Source organism: Cyphomyrmex costatus, unplaced genomic scaffold (genome assembly GCF_001594065.2).
Source record: "Cyphomyrmex costatus isolate MS0001 unplaced genomic scaffold, Ccosl1.0 scaffold1205, whole genome shotgun sequence".
NCBI lineage: Eukaryota > Metazoa > Arthropoda > Insecta > Hymenoptera > Formicidae > Cyphomyrmex > Cyphomyrmex costatus.
Genome location: NW_017275180.1, coordinates 3434 through 14837, shown reverse-complemented (window position 1 = coordinate 14837; position 11404 = coordinate 3434). Strand labels below are relative to the sequence as shown.

The 11404-nt window shown below is 34.9% G+C and overlaps 3 protein-coding genes across 3 annotated transcripts; 1 reads left to right on the top strand and 2 right to left on the bottom strand.

Annotated features, from left to right (window-relative positions):
* Positions 1-994: 994 nt before the first annotated feature.
* Positions 995-2380, bottom strand: LOC108779621 (cilia- and flagella-associated protein 97). The gene is made up of 2 exons (XM_018547076.1): positions 1582-2380; positions 995-1446 (listed from the first exon to the last, which is right to left on the bottom strand). Exons 1-2 carry the CDS (start codon positions 2263-2265, stop codon positions 1363-1365), a joined length of 768 nt encoding a protein of 255 aa, XP_018402578.1. The 5' UTR covers positions 2266-2380; the 3' UTR covers positions 995-1362.
* Positions 2381-2923: 543 nt separating this feature from the next.
* On the bottom strand, positions 2924-5418 carry tex (THO complex 3 homolog tex). Its single transcript, XM_018547087.1, has 2 exons — positions 5162-5418; positions 2924-3706 (listed from the first exon to the last, which is right to left on the bottom strand). The coding sequence occupies exons 1-2, from the start codon at positions 5345-5347 to the stop codon at positions 2924-2926; spliced, it is 969 nt and encodes a 322-aa protein (XP_018402589.1). The 5' UTR covers positions 5348-5418.
* Positions 5419-6330: 912 nt separating this feature from the next.
* Rpn3 (regulatory particle non-ATPase 3) lies at positions 6331-8250 on the top strand. The gene has a single exon (XM_018547063.1). It carries the CDS (start codon positions 6465-6467, stop codon positions 7965-7967), a length of 1503 nt encoding a protein of 500 aa, XP_018402565.1. The 5' UTR covers positions 6331-6464; the 3' UTR covers positions 7968-8250.
* Positions 8251-11404: the final 3154 nt, after the last annotated feature.

Below are 11404 nucleotides of genomic sequence, written 5' to 3'. Positions count from 1 at the left end.
GCGTGCGTGCGTGCGTGCGTGCGTGCGTGCGTGCGTGCGTGCGTGCGTGCGTGCGTGCGTGCGTGCGTGCGTGCGTGCGTGCGTGCGTGCGTGCGTGTGTATGTGCGTGCGTGTGTATGTGTGTGTACACATATCTTATATTTGTTTTATAATTCTTTGATGAAAGATAATAACGACAGTTTTAATAGCTGCGAAATAATTACCGCGACCGCGATAACATATTCAAATCAGAAATTGTTGTTTTGTTGCTACTGCGCTGAGCGTACTTTGTGATATAATTGTTACTATTATGTTGTACAATAGTAACACATGTATATGTAGTCTCTCAAACAAATTATTTTCAGTCTCTTAAACCAAAATCTAGATATTAATACTTATTTTCTATTTCATTATTTAAAGCAACTGATGAGATACTTTAAATTATTTACTGATAACATATTTCATGCAGGATAATTGAATATATTTGTTTTGTTTTGATTTGTTATAAAAAGAATGAATATATGATCGATCAATTACATTGAAATGAAAATAGATATGGAATTACAAGATCAATGTGAGAAAAAGTAAAAAAAAAAAGATAGTTTCACATTATAATCACAGCACATATTAATTTAAAGAAAACTATATCATTATACATTACTTATATAGAAATTTATAATTTGTTCCTCGACACACAAAATACACCTTTCTTCTCTTACGATATTGCTCGTATATGTATATAATACATATTATGTCTATGATATAGTGCAAAGAAAAAAAAGAAAGAAAAAGAGAATCATCACAATATTTGAGAATTTCCGATTTTTTATATTAACCATGAGTGATAATTAAGTTATTTGAGATGAATGAGAACTGTGATTTTTTTATAGTCTTGTAGAGTTTCAAGCAAATTTTCAAGAGACGAGTTTACAAGATTGCGCCGTATACACAAAATATAAAGTTCAAAAAATGTGTACCTATTCTTCAAGACTGGTAATCGTTGTGTTTTAATAAAGAAGTCACAAAAAGCTTAATGTTTTGTATTCGAGAAAGTACGAAGTTACTGACTGTCATGAGAGGTAAGGATAGCTTCGACTCATTTTTACAAATGTTTTAAAGTAGTCTCATTTTATTTCACTGAAATTCTCTTTATTTACAAATGGCACGAAATTTCAACATATCATTTCTCGCTTATGACAACACGATTTAATACAGCCGCTGCGACTATTTATAAGTCATACTAAAAAATAAGGCATAACTTCTTGATTTATACACTAATACTTTTTCCTTACAATAGTAATTGATTAAATCTTAATCCGCTGATGTGACTAATTTGGTTTCCTAACGAGATGGAACAAAATTGTTTTCAATATTATAAAAATTCTACAAAAAGGTCAATCTACAACCCATTTTCGATGTATTCGTGAAAACGCACGATTTTGCCTGTTGTATTCTTCTGAGGAGTAGCTGCAAATGAAGTTCTTACATTATGCACCACCCAGTGGTATATTGTATTCAATTTACTTACAAAAGTAAAAAAGAGAAACACATATCCATCTACCTATTTTTATACTTTATATCTGTGATATTAAAATTACATACAACGTTATCATTTTCTATCTTCTTTTGCAACTTCTTCCTATTTATCGCGGAACTGCTAGTCCTAGATTGAACGGTACCCTCGCCAAGAATCTTGTGCCGAGGTTTCTGTTGCGCCATAATCTTCCTCAGCAGCAGCTCATTCTCCCACTCGATCTTGCGCATTTCCTCATCGGTGAAGCTCATGTTCCATCGTCTGTACTTTCTCGACTTGGTAAACCTATCCCTATTTGCTGTGGCAGCGCGAGACAGTTCGTCACTGAATAAATAAGATTCATCCAGGCAATTGTCCTTCCAACTTGATTCACTAACTTCAATGTTCTGTTCTTTAGAACTCTGGCTGAGTTGGAGATCCGTGATATGGATCAAAGAAGAAGTATTCAATGATTCTGATGTGACATTTGTAACTTCAGACTCGTCGTAGGACTCGTCAGAGTAGAAAGACTCGCCTATATACACTGATTCGTCATCCGACGTGTCCTTGATCTTTTGCGCAACTTTATCACCTTCTTCATCCGAAGCATAAGAATCTGGCTGATCTAAAGCCGTCATTTCTTCGGTCTCGCTCTCTACCTCGTCGATCTCATGAATATTTGGGATGTTATTAGACTTGTCTTTCATCTCTTGCGAATTTTTGTCAAGAGCGTATCGACATTCACAGATATTTATTTCATTTTGCTTCGCCATAGCGAGATAATCATCGGAAAAGGCAGAACGAGATCAGCAAGGAATGCGAAATTTCCACTGATGACCAGAGTTACTATTATAACTGATGACCGCACGATGAAACAACGCGGTGAAACAAAACTTACATGGCTCGAATAAAACCGGAACCAAACGGTAACTATGTCGACCGAACGGTCAACAAACATTTCATAGCTGATACGTTCGAGTGCATTCTAATCAATAAATCGATTCCGAGTATAATCGATAGGACAATGTATAAAATTCAGCTAAATCATGTAGCTTTTCATTTTCTTTATATTGATATTTTCAGAATTTTGATAAATATGTACTATAAATTAAAGTATTTTTTTCCAAACTCATTTTTCATACATAATATCTCATCCAATTTATATAGTTATCTTATAATTATCTTATCAAATTATATTCATCAATCTTTAATATTCCTATTTACATATTTCATACTTTTATGTTTGCATTTATAATCATTCTCAATGTTTTGAATACAATTGAATTTTTATGTTACATATCGTAATCTCCATTACGGGATAACGATAATAAGATATCACTTAAGTTTATCAAATATTATTTTATACTTATAAAATATGACATTTTTCGAGAACAACACGATCTCAAAACAAAAGATTTAATACAATGAGAATTAATCATTTGCAAAACCGAATACTTTTAAACTACCGGCGTCGCGTTTCCGATCATAAGAGTCCTTATCGTCACAAGCATAAGCTAAGAGATATTGTTTCGGATGCCACGCAACAGTAAATGTCGCTGCTTCTACTGGAACATCAGCAATCTTCTCGCCAGTCTGTACTTCACCGATATCTATGACTAAGTCCTCAGAAGCCGCTGCCAGGAGTTGTCCGTCATATGAGAAGGAGATAGTCCTAACTGGCCACTCTAATCGTGAGAATGTCCTCAAACAACACAGCTCATCGGCATCCCACAGAGAAACCAGTGCATCCGCGGATCCGGTAGCAAAGTACCGACCGGTTGGATCAAACTCAATGCAGATACAAGTACCTGGATGTGCCTTGATCACATGCAACAACTCCAGCTCTGGATAGCTAAGTATATGCACACAACCCTGGCCATTTGTCAGATAAAACGTATCTGAATCCTTGTTCCACGAGATCTCGTTTACTTCGAAGTTAAACTGCTCCTCCGCACGTATTTTCATTACCCGGGCGTCAATGAACGTGACCAAGTCTTCCTTGTTCCCTACAGCAATCGTGTTACCATCTGGCGACCACGATATATTAATATTTTCCCCTCTAGTGCTAATATTTGCTGTGCATTTTTGTGTTCTTGTGTCCCAGATGCGAACTGTCTTGTCTCCACTTGCTGTAGATAATAGTTCTGGACAAAAAGCATGCCAGCATAATTGGTCTACGCTACCACCATGTCCTCTAAAAGTCGTTTCCTGCTTCTATAAATTAAAAAAATTATTTTAAAAACTTTATATTTAAATTCATGATTAGAATCATGTTAATATTAAAAATATTATAATTATTATAAATAATTATTGAAAATATTTAAAGTTAAAGGATTTTATCAAGAATATTATTCCAAACAATAAAGTATCTTCTAACTTGAAAAAAATTTTAATATTTAAAATACAATTTTTCAAAAGATATTTAAAACAACACAATTGTAAGAAAATTACAAAAGATATTCTGATGTGCCACCACTTGATTATTGTTTCTATTTCAAATTTTTTAAAGAATAATTATACCAAAGAAAGGAAATAAAAGCAGTACTATTAAAGTACTATTAAAGTTTCATTAATTATACAGCTCCCTTTAAAACAATACAGTTTTTCTTTCACAAATCAGAAGAAATGCTCCAAAAAGGATAGCTATTATATCTGATATTGTTGAATTATTCTAATATCAACTATTATATATTAACCTTATATATATATATATATATATATATATATATATATATATATATAGCTACACACACTGTTTTTTATATCCTTTAAATATCAGGTTGTTCAGAAAGTTTGTTTCAAATTTTCTACTTCAAAATAGTATATTATACATTTAAAAAATTAGCGATTTTATACCATTTGATACAGCAAAGTTTCAGCTTTAAGAATCTGATTTCTTAATTGCAGTACAATGATTTTAAATGAAATTGTGCGCAATTAAAATCAAAATGTTCGTTTACTTAACTCACAAATAACTAAGAAACAAAAAATCATAGGAATATTAAAAAAAAATGATTTTGTAAGAAAAGCTTCCTGCTTTCACAATAGGTAGTCGAAAATTTTTGCAATTTTTTGAGGGTACATGAAAAACCCACAAAGTAAAAAAATTTTTTATTTTTTTCAACTTGTAGTTTTTTTTATGTATAAAAATTATCAAATTCACAGAAACTAAAAAAATATAGTAACCATTTAAAAGTAGAAATTTCAAGCTTTAAAAATTTTTTTTTTTTATTTCATTAATTTTTTACGAATATGTTGTATATACAATTTTAAGCTAGAAAATTGAAACAAACTTTCCAAACAAGCTAATATACACTCAAAACTCAATCCATATTTGTTACCCTAACTTCTGTAAAAATAGACATATATCAATTAATCTTTTTTTAATCCACGAAGAATTGATTAAGAAGCAAGTCCAAAATATATAAAAGATGGTAGAATGAAGGAGCTTCCAGGTGTATAGTTTCAAAGAAAATGTGTATAGCTAGGGTTAATATTTATATGTACAATTCTCAACCATAATTACCAATTTTATGGATAAATAATTTTTTTTTAAATGGTTAAAATGCTGTCAAATTGTATAAAAAAAATTTAGCAGAAGTTTTTATGGTATATAGGGAGAAAAATCACGCCACGCGAAGGAAAATGTTATAAGTTATGTTTACTAACCAAACGATCCGGGAATAGCGAGAATATGCAAACGGATTTGTCAAAGGAGCCTGAAGCCAAGTATTTGCCGTCGCAACTCCATCCTACGCTGTGTACTTTCGCCGAATGACTCTGTTGTTCTCGAATTTTGTTATGCGATTTAAAATAGTTAATTAACTCCTCTACACGCGAAGTGCTAATAGCCATCGTTATCTGAAATCTGAAGGATCACAAATAGTATTAAACTTTGACTTCACACAATTTCTTCCATCACGATTAATCTGTTCTTAAGCTCGTGTCCACTGTTCAATTCTAAATTCTAGCACCGTAGACATAAAGCTTTAATTTGTTCTTTTCAGTTTAACTAAAAAGCCTTTTGATCTCTTTAAACTTGATTTTATTAATTGCGTAAACGTAATTGCAATTGTAAGGGCTACGCAAAATAGAGTGTGTTCCAAAATTGACTGCCAGACTGAAAACCTATAGTGCTCGTGACGTAAACTATAGATTTTCAGTGTATGTACTGGCAGTCAATTTTGGAACACAAGCCAAAAGGAATAGAGAACAGAGAATAAAGGCCGCAGCACACTTTTGCATGACGCATAAGAGAATCAACAAATCATAATCCTTCTTTTCCTCCCACTTCACGGAAGAGAAGTATTTTGATTGGTTGATTCGTTTATGCACTATGCATTATGCGTCATGCAAAAGTGTGTGCTGCGCCTTAAGAATTTCAACCTAACAGCAATCATATACTGTGGAATAAACAGTGTGTATTCCATAGTATATGATTTCTGATAGGTTGAAATTCTTATTCCCTGTTCTCTTTTCTATATGTTCCTTTTATTCTGTAAGCGTAGCTCTTAGGGCGGGTTCACACCTTGTGGAAAAACGGAAAGCGGAAGAGCCAGTAGCCAATCAAAACTCGCGCTGGTAGTCGACTTTCTGTTAGTTTTATATTTACTTGCTACCAATGCAAGTTCTGATTGGCTACTGTTGTCCGCAATCCACTTTTCTGTCAAGGTGTGAACCCGGCCTGAGGCGTATTTGCCGCGTGTGTATCGCGTACTGTAGATCAGGCTGAAGATAGAATCGAATCGAATCGAAAAATCGAGCGCACCAATGAGCGAATAAGCATTCTAACCTTACGTGAAACGTTCCGTGAATTGCACAAATACTATATCACAAGGTGGACGATAAGACTCTGAGCTGCTCTGAGCTTGAATCTGATCCGTAGAAAGAAGTTTAAGGAGTGTTTGTCCGTCGACGGACACACACAGTGTACTAGACCGGTGACAAAAGTTAATACAAGTATCGGACAGTTATGGGTGTACCGACTGGTAGAAACGTCGAGGCAATGGACGTGGATGTGAATCCGTCGGACACACAGAACGGCGATGGTGACGGCGTGGGTGAACGCAGGGACACCGATATGCAAACTTTGTGCGACATTCGGGAGCACACGCGGCAAATCGAGAAAGCAGTACAGAATAAAGAACGCTTCGTGCTCCGCGCCCTTCGCGCCTTACCCAACACTCGGCGTCGTCTTAATCCGGTCGTGCTGCGCGGCCTCGTCACGGGCTTCTACACCAAGTCTGCCGTTGAGCGCGACGCCTTGCTCGCTTGGATGGAGGAACCGATGGACGTGGACGATTGCCAGGCCGTCACCCAGAAGTTCCGTAGTTCCTCGGCATCTTTGTTGCCCGAAATTGATGGTTACATTCATTTGCTAGTATTGATCCGACTAATCGACACCGGCAAATACAACGAGGCAGTGCAGTGCTCGGAGCAATTGGTCCAGAAAATTGCTGCACAGAACCGTAGAACCATTGACTTGATCGCCGCCAAATGCTACTTCTATCACTCGCGTGCGTACGAGCTAACGAATCAGCTGGACAAGATTCGTGGCCTTTTACATCTTCGTCTGCGTACTGCAACTCTACGCAATGACTTTGAGGGCCAGGCAGTGCTGATCAATTGTCTGTTGCGCAATTATCTACATTACAATCTATACGATCAAGCAGACAAGCTGGTGCTTAAATCGACTTTTCCCGAATCGGCTAGCAATAACGAGTGGGCCCGCTTTCTTTATTACCTTGGCAGGATTAAGGCTGCCAGATTGGAGTACTCGGCGGCGCACAAGTATCTAGTACAGGCTATGCGCAAAGCACCACAGACTACAGCGGTTGGATTTAGACAAACTGTACAGAAGTTGGCGGTTGCTGTGGAGCTTCTTCTCGGTGACATCCCAGAAAGACAGATATTCCGGCAGGCTGCCCTAAGAAGGGCCCTTGCCCCGTATTTTCAGTTGACACAGGCAGTACGTCTGGGCAATCTGCAACGTTTCGGTGAAGTACTGGAGAACTTTGGTCCGCAGTTCCGTGCAGATCACACATTTACCCTGATCCTGCGATTGCGGCACAATGTCATTAAAACCGCGATCCGTTCGATCGGTCTCTCCTATTCGCGCATCTCGCCAGCTTACATCGCTCGTAAACTGGGACTGGACTCTAGTGTGGATGCGGAGTTCATTGTGGCAAAAGCAATCCGCGACGGTGTAATAGAGGCTACCTTGGACCCGGAGAACGGCTACATGCGTAGCAAGGAAACCACAGACATTTACTGCACCAAGGAGCCACTGTTGGCGTTTCATCAAAGAATCACCTTCTGCCTAGATCTGCATAATCAGAGCGTGAAAGCGATGCGTTATCCGCCAAAATCTTACGGGAAGGATTTGGAGTCCGCAGAAGAGCGCAGAGAGCGAGAACAACAGGATCTTGAGCTGGCCAAAGAGATGGCTGAGGAAGATGACGATGGTTTTCCTTAAATCTCTCGAATTCATGTCTGTTTGTCTTAGACAAGATGGAAAATTGGAAAAAAGCATGGTAGAAGATATTAGAATATGTGCTTTTCTAAAAACGTTAAATTGGACTAACATTAAATTTATTGAGTTTATTAATTAAATTTCTAGACACATCTATAGTATGATAAAGTACCTTTGCCGTGACATTTATACTCTCAGCACTCTTCATGCATGTTTTGTAAATGTCATTAATCTCATACAGCACAGATAATTCCAGCAATATTGCAGCAACATTACAATGTCCCAGAAATATTATAAATGTTGTAGTAATGTTGTCATAAACTTTTGTGCTGTATAAGATAATGACTTAAGATATAAAGTCAAATATATGTAATACATACGAAATGATACATTGCAATCAATTTAATAAAGTAACTCCTTCATTTACTATATGTTATTATATCAGTAATGTTACTGCGACTAATTATATATATATATATATATAAATATAAACAAAAGAAGAAAAAGCATGGCACTAGTTTGATATATTTTTTATGACGTATTTATGTCATTTTCTATAATTTTTATATATATTTAATGAAAATCACCTAATAAATGTTATATAATAAATGAAAAGTTGTTTAATTTGTTTTAAAAAAATCTAAGATCCGATTACACACCAACATTATTTTGACTTTAAGTGAGGTTTAAAACTCTTCCTTGTTCTCTTTAAAATTGAGATGGAAAATTGTAAATCTCGTTTAAAGTTAAAGTGACGTTGGTGTATATATACATAATCAGGCCTGAGGTTTAAAAAAGAAATTATACAACTTTTTATTTTCACTCAAGTACCCAGATAACAAATCGTTCTTTTGCATTATAACAGAAATAGGAGCTTAGCACAAGTTTCCTTTTAATTGTCATCATGTTGCTATTATCAAGAAAATAGTAATTTCGTTTAGGGTAACCTAAAAGCATTATGCGGACAAATTTGCTTGCGCAAATAAACGAAGATTTTGTAGCATACTTATTGCCATAAAAGTTGCCACAGTTTGCTGGAAATCATTTTTATAGAATATTTAGTACCATTTCCGTTAATTGAATGGAAATATGTAATAGGCAGATAATAGATGTGGCTCTTCACTCGAGCATTCCATCAGTCATCACTGAGCCACAGTATACAGTAGCGCAACTCTCTGTCGGCACCTTTGATGTTGGTGAAGCCAAAATCATAGCACGCATGCGTAAGTTGAGACATTACATACGCTAACGCCATCTGAACTTTTCTTTCACTTACTCTCTTAGGTTGTCGCACACACCTTCCGAATTCTTTTGAACTCTTAATTCTGATTAACTGATTCTTGCGTTATTATATGTTTTTTTTTTTTTATGTTATTATATGTTATTATATGTTTTATGTTACTGTATTTCTTCTATCCTGTCCGAACCGTAGACTCTGTCTATAGTCCAAATAATATCTTTTTAAAGCGATGTCTACATGAGATTTGAAGATATTAAAAATTAAGCCATCAGAAATTAACAAATCATAGTAGATTGTTGTCCTGACGATTCTTATGCCTTAAAATTTAATCGTAAATTATATAAATCGTTGGTTAATTTATTGAAACATTAAAGAAATCTGATTATAAAAAAGTATAAAATTAAATTATATAATAGATATGTAATTTATAAATTAAAATTAATAAATCTCCCAGGTTAAGACAATTGAGCTATACTGGTTATTAGATATATATATAAATTTATTATAATAATATAACACTGATATACGGAACATTTCTACTTTACAGAGTCATCATCAGTCGTAATTAAATTGTGAATTGAGTAAAAATATTTTTTAATTAATTTAATATATTGTAATTTATAAATGAATATACATACATTTGTGCGTGCGTGCGTGCGTGCGTGCGTGTGTGTGTGTCATGTTTGTATGTATATTTACATATAAAGGGGGAATACAAATTTATAATTACAGAACATGATGAACTTTATTTTAATATGATAAAAAGTTTATAATGTATCTATATACGCATTTTTTTTTATTTTTTAAGTTTCTTTTACTAGATCATACTGTAATTATACTCAATCTATGGTCTAGAAAGAAAAAAAGAAAACATATAGAAAAATTAAGAAATTGTTTATTATAAATTCTATACGCAGTTTACATACAAAATCGATAATATGCGATTTTAAACATGCTAATGTATAGATAAATATCATTTGACTTCACTTTATTTTACTTCACTGCACTTCACTTCACAATAATCCACTTTACTTTATTTTTTTTCACTTTACTATCAATATCTACAACAATTTGCAGGACATCACTGACGAATAAAAGCATACGAACTCATGGTATAAAGACAAGGGTATGCTCGTTCTGTGTCAGACCACTGCGCATTCCCACCACTTTTTGTTCTTGCTTACGTCATACTCGTGTAAAGTAAATGTAGAGGAAGCTCGTGTGACGTAAGCAAGAACAAATTCCCTGGATTGTCCCTATCTGAAATATGCGCAAGAGCATACCCTTGTATTTATACCATGATACGAACTTAATACTGCTGTTACCGCCAATTACTACACAACACTTCAATGGTTAGAGAAAGACCGAAAACGAAAACACAAAGAATAAGTGAGAGAAAAGTTCAGATGGCGTTACCGTATGTAATGTCTCAACTTGCGCATGCGCGTTACGATTTTGGCTTCACATAATGAATAGAGTTGCGCTACTGTATACTGTGACTGAGCTGTGATGGGTTATGACCATGGTGGAAGTATAGGTGTGCTTAGTTTTGCGTTGTCTCATTCTAAAATCTCCCGACTCTCTCTTTTCTTGTCGCCGAAAAACATAGGCCTGCCACCACAAAAAATATTCCTAGAATAGTGGGTATTTCGCGCTGTTATGTTGCAAATCACACTAGGAAGCAGCACATGTATACACACAGACACACAATGCATATAAACATTGACATCTCTACTTTAATATCTAATAATTGTAATTAAAGTATGTATATAGGCCTGTTCTTTTTGCCTGCACTGTCTGAACTGGTACATACAGTGCAATAAGTTGAAATGAAACAAACGTATATCTGTTTCACTTCAACTTATTGCACTCTGTGTACCAGTTCGGTAAAAAGAACAGGCCTTATATTCACATGTGCATAATAAGCTAAGCTTATAAATTAAGCTTACATGTGCATTGCAGCATGAATCGGTGTCTTCTTCGATACTAGCTGTAGATAGTTTGCTTCAGATAGTTTTAGTAGTAAATTTAATATAAGTAATAGACATTATTAAGAAAAACACTTTACAGATTTTACATAAATTGTCTATATCAATTTTACTCAATGTGCATGTATGCATACGAGTAAAATGTATATTTTTGGAGTCTCAGAAAAAGTAGCAGAAGAAGACAATATTATAATGTTTCAACAAAATCGAAG

Bases quoted from the DNA above. Each gene is read 5' to 3' on its own strand.
- Rpn3 (XM_018547063.1), top strand. From the start codon at position 6,465: ATGGGTGTACCGACTGGTAGAAACGTCGAGGCAATGGACGTGGATGTG.
- LOC108779621 (XM_018547076.1), bottom strand. From the start codon at position 2,265: ATGGCGAAGCAAAATGAAATAAATATCTGTGAATGTCGATACGCTCTT. The intron at 1,447-1,581 runs GTATGTAATTTT...CTTCATTTGCAG, and splicing joins AGATAGAAAATGATAACGTT to CTACTCCTCAGAAGAATACA.
- tex (XM_018547087.1), bottom strand. From the start codon at position 5,347: ATGGCTATTAGCACTTCGCGTGTAGAGGAGTTAATTAACTATTTTAAA. The intron at 3,707-5,161 runs GTTAGTAAACAT...TTTAATTTATAG, and splicing joins CGCTATTCCCGGATCGTTTG to AAGCAGGAAACGACTTTTAG.